Genomic DNA, 19,259 nt, shown 5'->3' with positions numbered 1-19,259 from the left:
CTTGTATGCCAGCAGGGGTGGTGATGATTTGGGCTGTCAAGTGAGCAGACCGCTGTCCTCTGCACGTTTGTCTTTATTTCTGACATCAACAGCCTGACCATGATTCACCTACGTGAAGAAAAGCCACATGGCTACCGGCGCTGTTTTAAGCGGAGCCAAAGCAAAGCCTACAGTCAGTTGGAGACTGTGATCTCCCATTTTCAGCAGACCACTGGGAGTGTTTGATTTCAAAGGCCTCCTCCTGTCTCTGATATAATTAGTCCATTTAGCAGAGTCATTGGGGTTATTAGTGGGATTAAGCCCTTTAATTACACCTCTTTGGCTCAGGATGGCGTTTTACTGGAGAGCTTTGCTTAAAAGGGAGCCAAAAAATAATAACACTGATGTTAGTGCTCTGTAGTCATTAATATACAGTATACAGTACTTGTTCCCAGACCATATACAGTCTGTATATACAATATAAAATAGTTTGTATAATAATATTGGAGTTCAGGGTTTTTGATATATGAAGTCTATTAATGAAAAATACACTTCACTGGATAATGATGATTTTATCAATGTGAAAGAATTACTAGAATTCAACTTCACAGCAGTCACTCTTTGTATTAAAGCTCTAGTGTAGGTGTCTCTCCAGGGAGCATCGTTTTATGATCCCAATTATACAGATTTATACAGGAGATGAAAATGATTTTTTACCAGTTTGACTTTTGGCAAATCAAAGCTAACTCTGTGGTTCGACCCGTGAACTTCCAAAAAGAAGATGCCTTTCAAATGTTTCACATGCTCCTGCGTGGGCGACTGTGTGTGAATATTCACATCCTGCAGTTTGTTTTTCAGTGTGTAGTTTCATTTGCCCTTAAGGAACTCTATTTTAAGTTTATGACACAACTTGGCATTTTTTTATTCTGTGCCTACATCAAGGACCTAAATAACGTTTGATCGCACACTGAATAATGAACCTTTTTTTGTACAGCTCTTCATCCTCTCCTCCAGTCTTCAAACAATGAACCATCACACACACATATACAAATCTAATTTATTAGGTTGGAGGTTATTTACAGTGTGTGGTTGTAAAGACAGTATAGTCTTTGTTCTCAGCAGATTGCTGAGCAATGTAAGTGTTGTAATCTGGTTACTTTTTTTTGTTACAGTGACTGTAACAGATTTGAATCATAACAAATCATAACAAAACCTACAGATGTGAGCACACTCATATTTCCTTTGGCAACCCTGTTTCCTAGAAATCCTGTTTATTTAGCTCAGCGATTCACTGACTCCCTACATCTATCGCTCACTGGGACATTTTTTTGTATCTATATAACAATTATTCATGTCGGCCTGAGAATGATGGCTCACATTATTCCCCAAGGCTTTGTCAGCATCACTGAATCTTCTCTCCTTCCCCCCCTCTGCAGGTACGTAGCAATCATCCACCCTCTGCAGCAGCGCATGTCAGCCACAGAGACCAAAGTGGTGGTGGGTGTGATCTGGGTGCTGGCTCTGCTCCTGGCCTTCCCTCAGTACTACTACTCCAACATGGACCATCTACCCAGTCGGGTGGTGTGCTTTATCGACTGGCCAGAATACACCATTTATGACTTCAAAAAGATGTGAGTCTCTCTGTGGAACAGCTATTCTAACGGTCAACAAGCGCTGATAATTACTTTTGAGTTGACAGCAAATATGGGAGGATGCTGTTTGTATTCAGTGTAAATGAGAGAGTGCGGCAAAAAAGGCACACACTTTTTGTAGTCAACAAATTGAAGGCACATCATAGGGAATTTGTGTTCTTTCCCCTCTGAATGGCAAACGCTTTGAGTTGGACAGGAGAAAAGGACGATTAGATTTGATTGAGGCCTTACTCCACCATTCATTTTTCATTTGTAGTTCTACTACTACAACTAATAAGATGAAGAAACCAACAGTGGCTTTCAGGAATGATTTACCTAGTGCTTAACAGAGCAAAAAATATCTACACAAAAAACCAGGACAACTATAGACAAATGCGTGTAAATCAATCATTAAAAGGGACAAACAATATGTTTTTAAAAATCTGTTAAAAAGTTATTTTTAAAGAATAAAAAGAAAGTCATGGCAGGTTCAAACACACTTCTTATTATTCAAAATAGAAAGTCTTTCAGGACTCGGGCAAACCCCCCATGTAACAGCACAGCAGAATATGATTTATATATGCATAAAAGTCTCATGTGAATAGAGACCTCTATACCAACCAGGCCTGTTTTAGCTGTTCCATCAAACCACAATAGATTGAGGAGGTGCAGTGTGTTTCGGAGGAATTGCCCCATGTTTACCTGCGTTATTGACTTCAACTTCTCTAACAGTCAGCCATCCGACAAATTTGCCCTGAATCTATAAATGAAAGAGCATGTTCATTCATCCCCTTAAGTAGCCAAATGCAGACCAGATTTTATATTGTTAGTCCTTTGAGTAGCAGCAGATGTAGAGAGTTCAGCCAGAGGGCTGTACAGAATGCAAATTTCTAAACAATGACCAACGTTTAGGGGATTCATGAGGGGTCAAAGTCTGATCTTCTACTGTATATTCAATAGCTCTTTTTCTCCCTTAGCTTACAGCTCTGTCTTGTGCTCTCCAGTGGGTCATTTATGAGAAACATCTCAGAAAGTTAAACCTAGTGCAGCACATTATATGTTCGTAATGTACGCCTCAAAAGCAGAGACTTTTGAGACAGAATCCAGATATCGCAGATCTTTTTTAAGATCCTGAAATGTATAAATATGCAAATATTGTTAATTTAAAAAGGTGAATGATATGACACAAGATGTCTCCTTCTTCAATGAAAAGTCCATTTTCTGCATGTGTTCACTGGAGGTTTCAGGTTTCCACATCTCTCTTGTCTCATTTGCATATTGGACCACGATTGGCTTCCAAACAAGTTGTGATGTCACAGAATCCTGTCCCCACATACGTGTGTTAAATGGAGATTTGGGTTGAGCACAGAGAAGCTTTCCCCCTTGGACAGATGAACGTGCAGACAGCCTTCTGGTGTCGAACTCTGCACAAACATCTTTCTGCACAGTGACGCTCCGACATCCAAGCGAAGTGACAATAAGCAAAACACATTTTTGAGCGGAGGATGACTTAGACAAAACTTAGTATTATTTTACCCATGGGCAGGTTCAAGTACTCTTTGCATAAAATTATAAACGCTGAGTGCCATAAAGGTTTGACAACATGCTTGCCAGACATCATTTAAATTGTTGTGATGCAGCAGGGTAACAACAAGCACGAAGAAGGATTTTAAGGCACAATGTGGCCCTGGTAAGGCAGCTCAGTGACAGTCAGGGTTGACTAGTCACCTCTCCTCCAGATATCATCTTTCCTTGGGCTGCTAAAATAGAACCAAAGGCCTTTAATATCATACCAGTGACTAAACATTGATATGAATCATTTTAACACCCTGTATTTATGCATTGCCTGCGCAGAGGAAATAGCAAAAGAAGCGTACCCATTTAATCTCCTTTCGCCCCATGATCTACAATCCAAGGAAAGGCAAGGAAATGTATTGTGCAAATGCATGTGTTAATTTTCCCCTTGAACACATTGAGACTTTGCTGTGCTGGACAAACTTCTGAAGCTGTTTGTCAGCTTTCTGAAGCTGCTTTTCAAAACAGGATAAATGCAGCATGCCTGGAAGTGATTTATTTATACTTCACACCACCCCAGTAACCTCCAATTTCTTCCATTTGGCTTTTGTGTAATCCCACTGGCATCAATGGCCGCCACACAGGAGGCACAAACACAGGTACACTCACACAAATGCACACACAATAGTAGTTCAGCAAACACAGAAAATCACCCACGCAATGACGCACATATGCAGCCACTCAGACACACAGTAACACAGCTCTGATCACAGCTCTGCTGATGGCAAACCTCTCAGTTCATGAGCAACAGTTTTTAGTCTGCTCTGCTGCCAGCCTGCTATTGCCTTCCCCTTTTCCTGCCTCTGTCGCATTTCTCCATGGAAATATAGTTTGTTATGAACAACGCAACAGCAATTTCTTTGTTCATGATGTGACGCCTGCTGCACATATTACTTTTTTAATGAAACTCTAATCACTGACACATGAGCTGAGTGAGAACGCAGTGTTCCTTCAGCTCAGCTGCTAAAGCTGTAAATGACACATCTGAGTGAGGCTGACCCAGGGTCAGGTCCCACACGCCTAACTTTGCCGGCATTTCCCCATCGCAGACGTCGCTGTCTACTCGCTGTCTGATCGCCAGATCTGCTGCCCTCCTACAGTCAGTTGGAGGGCAGCATTAGTAAGCAAGGTCTCATAGGAGAGTATTAATAGATAACACTGTTTGTGAGTGCATGTTTACATAGATAACTGTTCAACCCCACCACACAAACCCCACCCCCATTACACACTCTTACCTACACAGAAAGAGCTACAGGCTTACACACAGTGAGGAGAAAAATAGAGGAGCAGAAGCATGTGTCACTGTCATGGATTACTAAGACTGATGTAACAAACTTTGAAATGACATAATCACGAGTGCCAAGTCACTTAAGGCCCGAGTGTTTTTATAGCTGCAGAGTTGCTGGGCCTTTTCGAGGCAAGAAGACGTGCAAAAAACTGCTATGCGATGGGAAGCTCTTTGTTAGACAAGCATGTGAGACAATGAGAAGCAGTAACAATTAATCACCCATCCACAGTCCCACTGTGAAGTACAACGGCTAATTCCAGACAACACAATGCACATTTCAAGCCTGTTTAGTAACTAAGAGCATTCACTGAAGCAATGTACCTGAGTACAGTTTTGATGTACTTGTTCTTTACGTGAGTATTTTCATTTTATGATCAATTATACTTCTGCTTATTGTTATAGCTCAAACTACCCAAAGGTAGTTCCATTGGACAAAGATAAAATGATGCTTGCATGTTATTGCACACATAATGATACTCCAAATATGATAAATATAACACTGAATGGTGTAATGAGTACAATGCACATTGAGTATTTCTGATCTTAATACTTCTTCCACCCCTGGTATGGCGTGTGACAGCAGACCTTCACAAAGGATAAAGGCCAATTCATGGTTTCCGAGTGGGATGTGTCAGGTTGAAAAGGTCATCTTAGCTGGTGAATCCTGATTTCCATCTGCAACAGCACATTGGTAGACCCAGATTATGGAATACTCTTGTAGGTTCAAGCTGAACATATGGAAGAGGCGTTGATGGCTTGGGTGCCGCCCAAGGTCCATTGATCCCTTGATCAGCCTCTTGATTCTAGAACCAATCCTTAACACGAGACCAGACTTTCTACGTTAAAAGCAACCAACCTCATTCATGTGTATCCTCAAGGGGTTGGGTGCTTTTAAAACTTCCTGTCATAGTGCAAGAATAATCCAGGAATGATTCGAGGAGCATTCAGGTGGATGAAAATTAATGACTAGGCGACCGAGGTCTTAATATCCATGGAACTCAAACATAGGTCCCTTGTTTAGTCACTGTCATTATGTCCGGCAGCTGGTTCAATTGTGTTTTCATTGACCGACTATAACCTCTGACTGTTAATGTGGGCCCTCCAACCTAACCTTTAACCTTCACTCTAAAATAAACCTTGATCTATTTTCTAATTTGAGCAGTTAACCAATACATTTAGGAGAACCTTCCTCATCTTTTTATCCTTGTGAGAATACCTGCTTCTCATAAGAAAAGAAATATAAGAACACCTCAAAATAGACTGATACTACTCTGAAGAAAGATACACACATGCACCACGTGGATACACATAGTATACCGTGTTAGACACACACTCAAACATACACAGAGGAAATCACAGACTGAGCACACCTTGTGCTCTTTGATCTCTCTCAACTAAACTGAGCTTTGCACGACATGAGCCTGTGATTACTCCCAGTAAGCCAGTGTGGAGCGAGGCGTCCTGTTACCACTGGTATTCTTTCGTCTCCGCTGGCAGACAAAGTCAAAAGAACAGCTGCCCTTCCTCCCAACACACACATTTATAATTATGTCTACCGGTACAAACACCCACATGTTTAAAAATGCAAGTGCATGCACAATTTGATAATGCATACAAACATGCATTTGCTTCTCATAATCTGCACTTTAATGCTAATTTAGAGTAGATGTTGATACAGTTCATTTTATGATATGGTATTGAACTGAGCCTGAGCTCAGCCACCCCTGTTTGGTGCCATGCATTAATTATTTGCTTGGCTTGTTGGCATTTGTATTCACGCTCACAATAGCTCATAGAACACACGCACCCACAACCATGAAATATAGTTTTTTGAAGCATCTTTGTCTGGTTGGGGAAGAGAAGAGGCAGCAGCCCCAGAAATTAAAACAACATAGGTTACTGCTTATTATTTGTAAGAGCGTCTCTGGCCTCCACTGAGAGTGGTTTTATTGATTTAGCTTGTATGACAGCAGAGTGACATTGTACAGCTTCTTTTCCGTAAAGCGCCATCCATCAGTGGGATCTAAGGGCCTGCTCGGGCCCTCTAAGGAGACAGGTTCTTTTAGGGAGTCACTCTGCTCTTACTTCAGCTACAGTTGGTTCACTTTAAATGAGGGAACTTTGAAAATTGTTTGCATAGAACTGGTGGTTTCCTGAAGTGTAGCAGGACCAGCGTATTCTTTAGTATTCTTAAGTCCTGGCCATGACCCACTCCTGGGTTATGGGAGACTTCAAGTAGGGTCACCAATAAAAAGTGACTGAATTTAACTGAGTACATTTACTCATGTAATGTACTTAAGTACACATTTGATGTATTTGTACTATACTTGAGAATTTCCATTTCATACCACTTTATACCTGTACCCCACTGCAATTCAGAGATTTGCATTTCAGAATTTTGTACTTTTTTATACTCCACTATATTTATTTGAAGATATAGTTACTAGTTACTTCTGCAAGAATTTTCATATAAAACATATGTTAAGAATATTATGCATTGTTAGAGATCAGTATAGAACCGTATAGAAAGTAGTTGAAAATTCTAATATACACTCATAATTTTATAAGAATTTCCTGGGAATATCTATGTAATATAGTACAAGTTATAGGGAAAGTATAAACAATGTTTTGAGACAGTAATTTGTTTTAAAGGTATTAAGAATGTACATTTTTACACAGGTAAAACTTTATTGACTCACTATAAGACTGGGTAAACACTAACAATTGACTGGAATTAATCAAATCAGAATACTGTGTCCATTTTCCTTATAACTGGTAAGAAATTGCATAGTTTCTTCTGGGAAACCTCCGATTAATTTACAGTTCCATATCAGTTCCGTTCTAGGGAATAACAGGAGTGTAATGGGGTATTTTTACCATTCTGTTACATTACTAAATGTCTATCAGTGGAACAGAGGTAAAACAGCATTTTGTGGAGACTCTTGACGGAGTCCATGGACATACTACAATACTTTGGCCCGGCTATGGGCTGTTAGATAAGCCTACTCAAAATGCTCATCAAACATCTCCTTTACCTAGAATGAATATTAGAAAAGTCTAATAACAATTATCTGGGGTGCTGGCTAAGGCCTTACCCTGAAAAAAAATAAAAATAGAGGACATTTACAGGCTGTTGATCACATCTGTTGACTTGATATTACAAAAGAGAATAACTCTTCTCAGGCTTTAAGATTCAGGCAAAGAGAATGTTTAACATTTTATTGAAACAATAAAAGGAGCATGCATTACCAGTCTGAGACAGACTTTTCACTCCTAGCAGCTCCCTGCAACAAAATTCTGCTCGGTGACTGCAATATTGATACATAAAAAAACATTCCTGCTGCCAGAACAATAAATACATTATACCCAAAGCACTGCAATATACAACAGGAAATATGTATTCTGGTTTTTAGATTCTTTTCATGGATTGTAGCTGATGGTGTCTGCAAGCAGGAGCATAGTAAATGTCTTCACACTTTTGAAAATGTATGTGTCAAGAAACAGAGACACATTTTATCATCTCAAACTGAGCAACAGTAAGAAATTGAAGCCACAAAAATGTCTTCAGTCTCAGAAATATCACAAGACACTGGCTTCCTTCAGTTTTTTTTCTGCTTCAGAAATACACACACAGCAAATCCTACCACCAGATGAAAAACACAGCTGAAAGTGTGCAATATACCAAACCATGTTAAAAAAACTTCTGTGAGGTCTGGAAATAACAGTTTTAAACCCTGTTCTATATTTGTTTCCGCTGTCAGAATTCAATACCTTTATCCAGATGTTTACTTCTGCTTTAAATACTGGACATATTTTCCAAACTATGAAGTTATAATCAAAATACCTCTACACTTTCAGCAGCCTTGGGCTTGTGGAAAGGCAAAAAGATATGTGACAACAAAACTGTACGCCTTGTGGATTAAAATGAACATTTCAAATACTTAAATAGCGTTATCAATTATGGTAACTGAAAATAACGTAACTGAAAATAACGTTGTTTATAGGCACTGCTTTTTTTCTAACAAACTTTTGGGTACACCTCAGGGGTAGTCTGTTGTTTTCAAAAGCTCATTTACATTTTTCTTGTAGCTCAGCTGTTACAGAAACTTGACCTCTCTTGACTTCTGATCAATACCACACTTTAGCTGCTGGATTCATTTTTTACGGCACCATTGTTTAATCAATCCTGACAAACGGTGTTCTTTCTTTTATGCTGGATCTGGTACCAACCATCCTGCCACCTACAAAGCCACTTTAATCATGCAAATCAGTAGGATCAGTAAATCAATCCATCAACTTTCTCTGCATGATTTACACTTCTGCTTCATGATTCACTGTCTGGAGGAGTCAGGAGGAATGAGCACTTCACAAAGAGTATATGGCATTTAGATGGACATGGCATCTGCTGTCATGAGTGTGTCATATTCAGCATTACTGTTATGTGTAGTGTCTTTGGTTATGAGGATACAGTATGCAGAGACGTGGCTGTTCAGCATGGTTGAGACGCAGTGGGAGACTGTGGACCTCTTTGTCTCTCAGAGAATTAGCCGTGACAACATCTTTACCGGCAGCCTGATCATGGTAAATCACACCAACACGTCTGAGTTTTTCAAGGGGGGAAAAAAAAACATCTGAGAGCTGAGAAATAACACACAAAAGCTTTAGCAAGAGAAGAGCCAAGAATGGAATATGGGGCCCCATGCCTTTACGTCTTCTTTTTAACATTCCCCAGTCTGGAAAGTCATCACATTCTTCTCATTTTTACAAGACCAAAATATATTAGCCAGCCCTCCATTTCTCCTCCTGTAGGCTGTTGTGTTACCTAAGACATTTATCTTAGGCAGTGCTGATGAATTACAATTGTTGCCTACCTGTTCCCGTTTATATTAAGCCCGTTCCCACTTTATTTATTTTTTCACGTAAGGGTATTAGTAAGCTGTTACAGCCAATTTCACACCTCTCTGACAATAAATCCAATGAAGGATGCCAAAGAGAGAGCGAAAGATAAAGTGAATCTGGTTACTTCTGCTTTTCTCGCCAAAATTAAATTGTATTCAGCAAATAACAGGTGTGATACAAAGTTTATTGTCTATCTTGAGAAACACACTCAAGCCACTCACCCACGCAAACACACACATAGACAAAAGGATTTACTTAAGAGTTTTCCTCTAAGCTCATTACTCCTGTGGTCACTTGTGTGCATACAAATCACTTTTCTGCTAGTAAGTGGATTGTGGCAGCTACCGTTTTCTCTGAATTGATTTTCCTCAACCTTATGGTAAACACTCTGTGGCTTGTGTGGCCTGCTGCTTTAGTTAACACTTTAAGTAGTGTTTCATCACACCACTGTGGCAAAATGCTTGACTTCTTGATTTAATTAAAGACAAGATAGGTTTTTTACCGCATTTCTCCTTTCCACTCGTGAAAAAAAGAGTGTGTAAAAACACGCAGGTGTGACTAATAACAATGTTGGATGTAGCGGTGCCGCCGAGCACAGCCACGACCGTAGCTGTGTCCCAATTACATAATAATTTTAAACAAGTTTTGAATATGTGGTGGAAAGGTGAAAAAAACTATACTCAAAAAAGTCAGACTACATACTAAAAATGCTTGATTTTTGACTGCGCTTTTCAATGCAAAAAGGAAATGAAAAGCTGGTCACAGCTGAAAATGATTAAAATAAATAGCAGAATTTGATGAGACATCGAATGAAAGATGTTGGAAATCTTTGTAAAGACATGATTTCTCTTTGTGAAGTTTACCTGGCATATAATATAATATATACCTGTGTATTACTGTCCGTAACCACCGTTACTATTATTGGGATCAAATCTCTACACACCTTGAAATAATGTGTCTACAAACTGTAGGACTCTCAGTTCCCTTCAGACCTCAGTAATGATCAAGCCCCTGCACAGCCATGGTCCAACCAAACGGGTGTATTCACTTAGTCTAGCTAGTATAGCTGATTAGACTTCTTCTCAGGTCTGTGTGGGTGGGTAAAGCCTGCGATATCTGTCTCAGTCTGCTGCAAGCACTGTTGCACCTGTGAAGCCCGAGTCGCGTTGCACAGCGAGGGTCCTTTTGGCATCCTCATAAAATAAGTGGCTGGAAGTTTGATGATGTAGGGACCACATGTGGGGCTATCAAGTAAAATAGCTTGTGAGCTCAGACCTATAAAGCAAAAAAGTTTTCTAAATCTCATAAATAAAGTTTCAACAGCATATGAGATCCTTCAAGGCTACAGACTAAACCTGTTGGAGCGCAGATATCAGGCATTCATACAATTTCCCCCCTTGATTGGGTAATACACCATCTTTGCTGTGTATGTGTGTGTACATGTTTGTGTGTGTGTCAGAGTGTGGTCGTTTTTACTCTGATGAAAGCTCCAGTACTGCTGGGCATTCAGTGGGATTAACATAATTGTAGTTAATTGCCAAGGAAATGGCCTGTGAGGCTAATCTGCAGCAATCGCAGAGGGGAACACAGATCCTCCCTCTGTGGATGCTGGAGTCAGGGGGTCATCCCTTTCTGAACACAGTTAAACACAATATACACTCACTCTACACAGCCCAGAGTGACATAATCCAATTCTGTATGTTTTCATAGACATTAATGCACACACACACGCATATATACACAGACCACAACACACACTTGTTCCTACATATAAACATATTAACATGCATATTACTGCACACACATTTTACAGGGAGTTAACAAGATCAAACACTGTGTCTGTGATAGATTAGCAAATCATTAGCTAGATATTGAAAATGCCATATTTAATTATTTCATAAAGGGTTTAAACTCACTGGACAGTTATGGGAACAGAGGTCTAAATGCTGCCCCTCACATCATAAATCGTGTTAAAAGCAAGACTATTTCTACATTCCTCTGTTAAACACACTAATGACGATTAACGTCAGCCCTCAATTCAAAGAAGTTACTTTTTATTTTACTACTAGTTGCGTCAGTGCTTAAGGGGTTAAGGGGAGTGTGGCAGGCTGGAAAAAAAAATTCACAAGCCTTCTATTGACTAGGAAATGCCCACTGCCTTAAAATAAACATTAAACTGTATTGCTGGGCACTGTATGAAGGACAGTGCATACATTTAGTGCTCACAATATCTATAAATCCTAACTTAAATCTTTTATAATCTATATTTTTATTTTATTTTTTAGCAATGGATAAAAGACCTACAGTATATGTAATTTGAAAGCTGTTACTCATAATAACAAACCCCCAGAGAATTATCACCTGATTCTACTGTTCCCCTCATCTCTTCAGAGCAGTTTACCATCTTTCAGCTAATTATTTTGGTTTTTCTGGCCACAACGTTACTGTTTTTGTTCACTCTCACGGCTCTCATTTATGTCGTCTCTACATGCAGCAGGCAGCTATTTTCAGGAAAAATCTCTAAAAACCCACTGTACACTATCTGCCCAGCAGCAAACGACAGCCTGACGAAGTTAGTGACCCGCTGGTGAACATAGTGGAGCATTAAGCAGCTAGAGAACCAGATATTTCCCTTCGGAGTTGGTAAAGACTAAAAGAGCATCAATATTAAACTAAAATTCACAAGACAGCCAGGGACATTACTCCAAATAAATTCTAATACTGGTCGATGTTTGCTAGATGTGTTAAAAGGCAATTGTTTTCTAACATGTTTGCCATAACAACAAAATAAAGTGATAATCTGTCAATTACAGCTTATTATTATGCCCCCAAGTAGTAGGAAAAATCAATTGATGCAGGTTTAAATATTAGCACTTTTTAACACAAATTTTAAAGCATCATTTTACTTCATTGTCTCCTTCTTTTGTTATGTTATACCTAGCACTTAAATGGTCCTCCATAATCAGACTATTTTTCTCTAGGTCAGGAATGCTATTTAGCCAGGCTCCTATCTGGAGAGCATCTGCTTGACTGTAGTACTGCTGACCCCTCCTCTTTTTCTTGAGGGCATCTGCAAAAACATTGTAAACCCACGTTAAGGTTCATGTTAACATTACTTCATTTAAACCACAGAAAGTAAGAAAAAGGGAGCCAAACCCTAAACCTGACCATGGAGAGGGAGGAAGCTGTGGCGTAGAGTCTAAGTGGCTCCCAAACAAAGTGGATGATGGCCTGTCCAAGTCATCATCGTCAACTGCGTCATCGTTTTTTTTCTGCACAAAACAAGACAAAATAACATAATAATCTAACCGGACTAGGAAACTGGTTACCCGTATATGTGGCCAAGAAATCCGTTTTATCCAGGAGTAATTTACCTGGGGAACTCAGGTTTCTCTAAGCCAATACCCTGATTACAGAAAACTGAGTTTCTCATTTTAAATGACATTTAAGTAACCAGGTTACTGGAGAATTTCTGATTGTGTTTTTGTTCTTTAAAGCCTCTGCACACCTATTGCCTACATACACCAGGGTTTACTGCTGCCTAATAAAAGTGCTTCTCAGGACATTGTGGGCTTGTTGGTGGACATCTCCCTCAACCTTCTGTTGTTTTTAATGAACCTGTTAGGGTGGGATAACCCAGTTATCATTCTTGGATTGCAGGGGAGGCAGGGGTTCCGACAGCTCAGCCAATGTTTTTCTTATAGGCAACCCATTTCAGTGATTTATATGTGCTATGGCATGTATGTCTTGTTGTAGATACTATGTGTGTGTGGCCATCCTGATCTACTTCCTTCCTCTGCTGGTGATGGGCTGTGCTTATCTAGTGGTGGGACTGACCCTCTGGGCCAGTGAGATCCCTGGAGACTCTTCTGATCGCTACAAGGAGCAGCTGACCGCCAAACGCAAGGTAACATGCTCTTTAGATGGCAGGCCACAGCTTTTAGATTACTGGTCGGATTACTCCAACCTTGTCACATGCATTCTTCTACTCTGCAATGCTGAACAAGACATGGCTGCAATTTTCACGTAACTCTGCATTTTTTCTCCAGTGGTGAAATAATAAATAATCATCAAAGCAGCATGAACCTGAATCTCGGCCCTCTCTCCTTTTATCATCTCTTCTTTGGCAGTTTTCCAGCCCACCTGTTGTCTTTTCAGACCACTGTGGTCTCTTCCTCTCCTTTTTTCATCTTCGGTTCTTCTCCTCCACCTTCTCTACCTGTTTCTCACTTTTTGAGTCATCTTTCATTGCCCATGCTTGTCAGGTGTGTTCACAGATTCGGTGTTGCAGTTCCTTCGAGAATACTCTCCCAACATAGGCACTTGCAGATACTTACCTTTGTAACATTAACACATTATGTGAGAATCCTATGAAGCTTTTTTAACTAAGGTGTCTCTATACTGATGAGTGAGGCCCTGGAGGTCTGTTTGTGAACATTTATTCTGATTGTTTTTTTGTAGCATTGACTCCACTAACGCTATTTCATTCTGTTTTACTTTAGTTTATGTATTTAAGATTACTCTACTTTATGTTTTGGCTTTATTAATTTGTTTGTTTATTAATCTATTTTTAACCACACTAGCAGTGTGGTTCTATGGATGGTAACATGGGTTGGTCAGTTGGTCCACTACTATTCTCCAGACTGAAATGTCTCATTAACTATTTAATGGATTTCAATGCAATTTTGACATTCATGGTCTCCAGAGGATACATCCTAATGACTTTGCTGATAAGGTTGTTCTATATAGCAGAATGTCTCAAGAGATATTGGAAGGATAGTTATGAAATTTGGTACAGGCATTCATTTCTCCCTCAGGATGAAATGTATTAACTTTGTTGAATCCATTCACTTCTCATTTTGCAGTTCCTCCAAAACTGATGAACAGGGTAAATCTTAGAAAGAAGTCCGAAATCTTAGAAACAACATTTCAGAAAAAACAAGCTGGGAAAACACTGAAAGAGCCAAGCCACGAGTGTTTACTTTTTCGTTTAGTTGGTCTTCCGTATTGTTACACAAATTAGTTAAACCTGTTACCTGTGCAGGACACCGGTCCACCTTCTATTCTAATGAAGCAGCCTCATAGATGTGTCAATGTACATTATTTCATAAGTCACTGAGCACTGCCTGTTATTGACAATGCTAATGATGTGTCTTTGTTCATTAGATTTCCATTTTGACAGACGGAAAGTTCAAAGCAGCTGAGCTTTTTCTGGACGGACTTGTTGCCATTTGTTTGGCCAGCGGAGAGGCTTGTTAAAGGAAAGAAAAGATTAATGCTGAGTCCTCAGAGAGGGGAGACAATCAATGCAGTGCCGCATGTCTCATCCTCAAAAGATTACTAAAACAAGCAGATAACTGACAATACCCACTGTAACATTGTTTTTACTGATGGTTTTCCTGTACAGGAATTACATGTATTATACAATATTTATAAGGCAAGTGCATGTTATATTTTTTAGGACAGGTTCGTTGTACTGAGATGTCTTTTGACAATGAAGAACAATCTGTAACATCTCTTGCAATAGTTCGCCATTCTCCGACCATCTAGCCTTCCTCATGCAGTCTTAACTGGTCACGTCCAGAATGAAGTGGGGCAGCAAAGCATTAAAAATGAAGACAAAATGTTGCTGTCATCTGTCCAACAGGTGGTGAAGATGATGATCGTTGTGGTGTGTACGTTTGCCATTTGCTGGCTGCCCTTCCATGTTTACTTCCTGCTGTACCAGTACTTTCCTGAAATGTTTGAGGAAAAGTTCATCCAGCAGTTCTACCTGGCCATCATGTGGCTGGCCATGAGCTCCACCATGTACAACCCCATCATCTACTGCTGCCTCAACGACAGGTTAGTCAGCACCCACACAAACACACACACACACACACAAATATGTTAATGCATTATTCTGTTACAGCAAATTTTCAGTTATTCATAACTTTAGCCTTTGTTTGACTTTTTTTTTTTTCACTTTTAAGCCACTGTCTGTAAAATTCAACACAATGTTTCAGACTTAAAGCTTTCAAGTGACTCTAAGGGCATAATCTCTTCCTAACCTTTAACTCTGAAGAACACAGACACAGCAAGTTGCCGACCAGTGTTGGCTTCAATTCACGTTCAGTTCATCAAAATTAAAACACATCACACAAAACTCCAGTACACTATAGGGCTGTCACTTTTTATTCAAATTAGAATTACCATTCAAACATGGGACAAAATGATTTTACAATCTTTAATGACCAGTTGGAATTCCAAAATTCATGAGTCCAACAGGCTGTGCCATGTTCTCTTTAGCTTTTCTAAAATGCGTTGTCCATCTGGGTTGTATTTGAATTCATTCAAACATGAACTAATAGGTAACACAGTTGGATTCATACTTTAAAGCAACCATGATGATGTATTACTTTGAACATTGTTATATGTTATTTTGAATTCATTCAAACTTTATATTTTTTGAAAAAGTGACAGCCCTAGTAGGCCCTTCTGTTTCGGCTACCTTGCCTTCAGGCTTATGTGTGAGGGCTGTTTTTGGTTGCCTTCATATACAGTCCATCAATCTGTCATGTGACTTATAGGTCACTGCAGAAATATACACGAGAAATTTAATTGTCCATAAATACAAAACAATGGAAAACAACATTACTCTTTAAAAAATACAATATTTCAAGGCTGAATATCCATTTTCTGATTCCAAAGAAAAAAACACTTTTTAAACTCATGTTTTTCACAGTATATTTAAATCTCCTCTATCTCTACATACACATAGATTACATTTAGTGTTTTTATTAATTTACACTTTCGTCCTTTATTCATAACTTCATGGATTGAACTATCTTGGCATTTATTTATTATAGTTCCAATTGGGACCGCTCATTGGTGATCCCATTCTTATGTAAACTTAAAAGAAAAGATAATTAAAAGACAATTTTCCCATTTCTATGTAGTCACTAGGAAAAAACATGTGGATGTCCATTGTATTTTCTGTACCTAGACAGGATAAAGTAGTGCGAATATGTCCACTTTCTTTTTTGTTCTAGTTTTTTTAGAAAAAATGAAAAATTTTCAAAGAGGGGAAAAGCTTTTTTTTCTAGTTTAGCAGCAAACATATTGTCCTTTAGGACTGTTGCCAATGACATACACACACACTGGTAGACATCAACAAAAATGTCAATGAATTTAAAGATGGTTATTTGGCAAAATAAAGACAGATGGCCAACTCTTCTTATTGTTTGTAATCAATCATCTCATTGTCTCCCCATCGCGGCCACCTGTTAATTGTCTTTGTGCTGTCAGAGAAATGAGATTTAACACTTGGGTGTTTTTGCTTCTGAAATTCATGAAGTCCTAAAAATGAAAATATGTGGTGGACCACAGTGAGCTTAGGTTTAGTCATCATTCTGTACAGGATATCGACTGGCTTTTATCTCTATCAGTTCAGCCAATTTAAATTCAAATGCGTGACCGATGATGGCCCTCTCCTCTTATTTTCCATCAGTCTCTTCTCATCTCTCTCCTGCTCTCAGCATTTAACATGCCCCACCCTCCCCTTCTCTTTCTGGGTTTTGTATGTGTTTGTGTGTTTACTGAGGTAAGGTGTTTCCTGTCAGTTGCCAACCCCTTGTGATTTCTACATTTCAGATGCAAAATAATTATTTCTGTCATCTCTTATTTCTGTGATTTCTGTCATTTCTAAGCAACATTTCAGAGGATTTTTAGGATGTTGTTGCTGTTGGAAGGTAAAGCAGCTGCTATCATAACTGATATTTTTATAATATCAGTGTATCAAATGACAATATAAAAACAATGTGACAATGCCAAAAGGGACACTTGTAGTGACGAAACTACAGAGAATTATCACCTGAATCTGCAGCTCCCTTCGGTTCATCACCTTTTTCACTGAAAACAGCTGCCTGCCGCAATTGGAACAAGGTTGACGGTAGCAGTGCAAGTGAACCAAAACAGTTTACAGGGCTGTAAAACCAAAGTACTGAACTGAAGGGGAACTGCAGTTTCTGGGGATTATTTTATGTGGATTTGTTATTATGAACAACCCCTTTCTCATTAGCTACTTGTAGTCATATGATACATTGTTAAGATAAGAATTCTGTCATAAGTGCAGTTTTAAAGTGAGACATTTCATATACAAAATAGTAGATTTTCTTCCCCTGAATTCATAAGCAGTAAAAAGCACCCTGGGTCAATTCAAAATGCTGCTACATTAAACAGTCTTACTTGGTCTGTTATGGCCATTGGCTTATAGTGGTTAATGCTAGCAGCTTCAGATAGGTTTTGCTGTATATCTGACGCTACTGTGTCAGTTCACTGACCCTTCTCTACTTGTGCTACTGTTACGCTATGTTTTAGCATTTACAATTATCCGGTACTTGCCTCTTGAGGCCACAACTGCCACTGTTCAGCAAATGTAATATAGCCTCACTTGTACAGTCTTATGATTTTGCATTAAACTGAATATGCCAACTGAGTGAGTCACCATCTCCAACAATCCTAATGAGTTTCACAAATTTAGGGACGATTTAGTCAAGTCAACCAATGGATGTGTGTCTGATGTGTGTTACACATGGGATTGCATAGGAAACATGTACAGTAACCTGATGCCTTCAGATGACTGTAAGGGGAGTTCATCAGCATGAGAGGGGAGCCTTCATACATGCAAGCCCTTGTGGGTTACTGCTGTGGCAAGTTTTTTTTTTTTTGACACAGCAGTTAATTTGCACTTAAACCAAACTAAATAAGACTAATCTGTGCCTCTTTTCTTGCACAGGTTTCGTGCTGGTTTTAAACAAGCCTTCCGCTGTTGCCCCTGCATACCTCAAGGCTCTTACGAAGGCCTGGAACTCAAGTCCACTCGCTACCTTCAGACCCAAACCAGCGTTTACAAGGCCAGCCGGATGGAGATCACCGTGTCTACTGTTCTCCAGGTTGGGGACGACATGGAACAGCCCAAGGTCAAGGTAACAGCAGGTCCAGAGCCTGGTGTGTCTGCAGTCGGGGCCAGGCCACATAGCTCCTCCCTCGACCTGACCTCGAATGGGTCATCATCCTGGAGCGTCTCCAAAACGGTATCAGAGACTTCTAGTTTCTACTCCAGTAACAACATGCAGGAATAGACCTCAAACACAGATGGAATTTTGCTGGACAGCAGGGAGAGAGTGTGGGTTGACTGTTCACATCGCTGCTTTTGCCTGCCTGTCTTCATGCAAAAGTAAAAGTGTGAATGTGTGAGTTTGTCTGCAAGTGACTGAGTCTGAGTTATTGATGAATACATGTGCAGTATGTTCACTGAAACGTCATTTTGGTGATTTACAAGTAAGACTAAATCCCAGTTCACTGAGCACAGTTTTCACCCACTATATCTTTGTATAAAGTACTCACAGTTCGCACATTAGAAAGATTTGCTCTGTGGCAAAAAGTGATGAGGAGCACTTTGACGACATGAGCACATTCCAGTTCAAAAGCGAAACTGAAGCAGACGCTAGCACCTCCAAAATTCACAGCTTCTGATTGTCACACCAGCCTTCTCTTAGTGTAGAGAGAAGGTTCACACATCCTCAACCACACAAGCTGTGTGACTTCACACAGTCTATTTTAGAGAGGAGCTATAACATGAGACCAGCACGCTGTGAACACAGCAGCACCTCATTTTAACAGGGGTGTTCTCTGCGAAGAGACAGAGCTGGGAGACCTCCGCTTTTCAGGAAGTCCTTTACACCTCTGGTGAAGAGAACCTGGTTTTCAAAAGGAATTCTCTCCCCAGAAGATACATGTTGAAAACAGGCAGATGTGTGGTTTCAGTTGAAAGGCTCTCCCAGAAGAGGTGATGGAGACAGAAAACAACAAAGTAGAAACCCTGAACTTTGCATGTGTGAGTGTGT

General features: G+C 39.7%; 1 protein-coding gene across 1 annotated transcript in view; it reads left to right on the top strand.

Moving 5' to 3' along the window:
* The window catches only part of tacr1a (tachykinin receptor 1a), a 30,939-nt gene extending 12,445 nt beyond the window's left edge, over nucleotides 1-18,494 (top strand). The window contains exons 2-5 of the mRNA XM_040155623.1: nucleotides 1,416-1,610; nucleotides 13,129-13,279; nucleotides 15,020-15,216; nucleotides 18,149-18,494. Coding sequence (XP_040011557.1) covers nucleotides 1,416-1,610; nucleotides 13,129-13,279; nucleotides 15,020-15,216; nucleotides 18,149-18,494 — 889 coding nt within the window. The remainder of the gene's footprint in view (nucleotides 1-1,415; nucleotides 1,611-13,128; nucleotides 13,280-15,019; nucleotides 15,217-18,148) is intronic.
* Nucleotides 18,495-19,259: the final 765 nt, after the last annotated feature.

Source organism: Xiphias gladius, chromosome 19 (genome assembly GCF_016859285.1).
Source record: "Xiphias gladius isolate SHS-SW01 ecotype Sanya breed wild chromosome 19, ASM1685928v1, whole genome shotgun sequence".
NCBI classification, from domain to species: domain Eukaryota; kingdom Metazoa; phylum Chordata; class Actinopteri; order Istiophoriformes; family Xiphiidae; genus Xiphias; species Xiphias gladius.
This window is presented reverse-complemented; position numbering and strand designations above follow the sequence as displayed.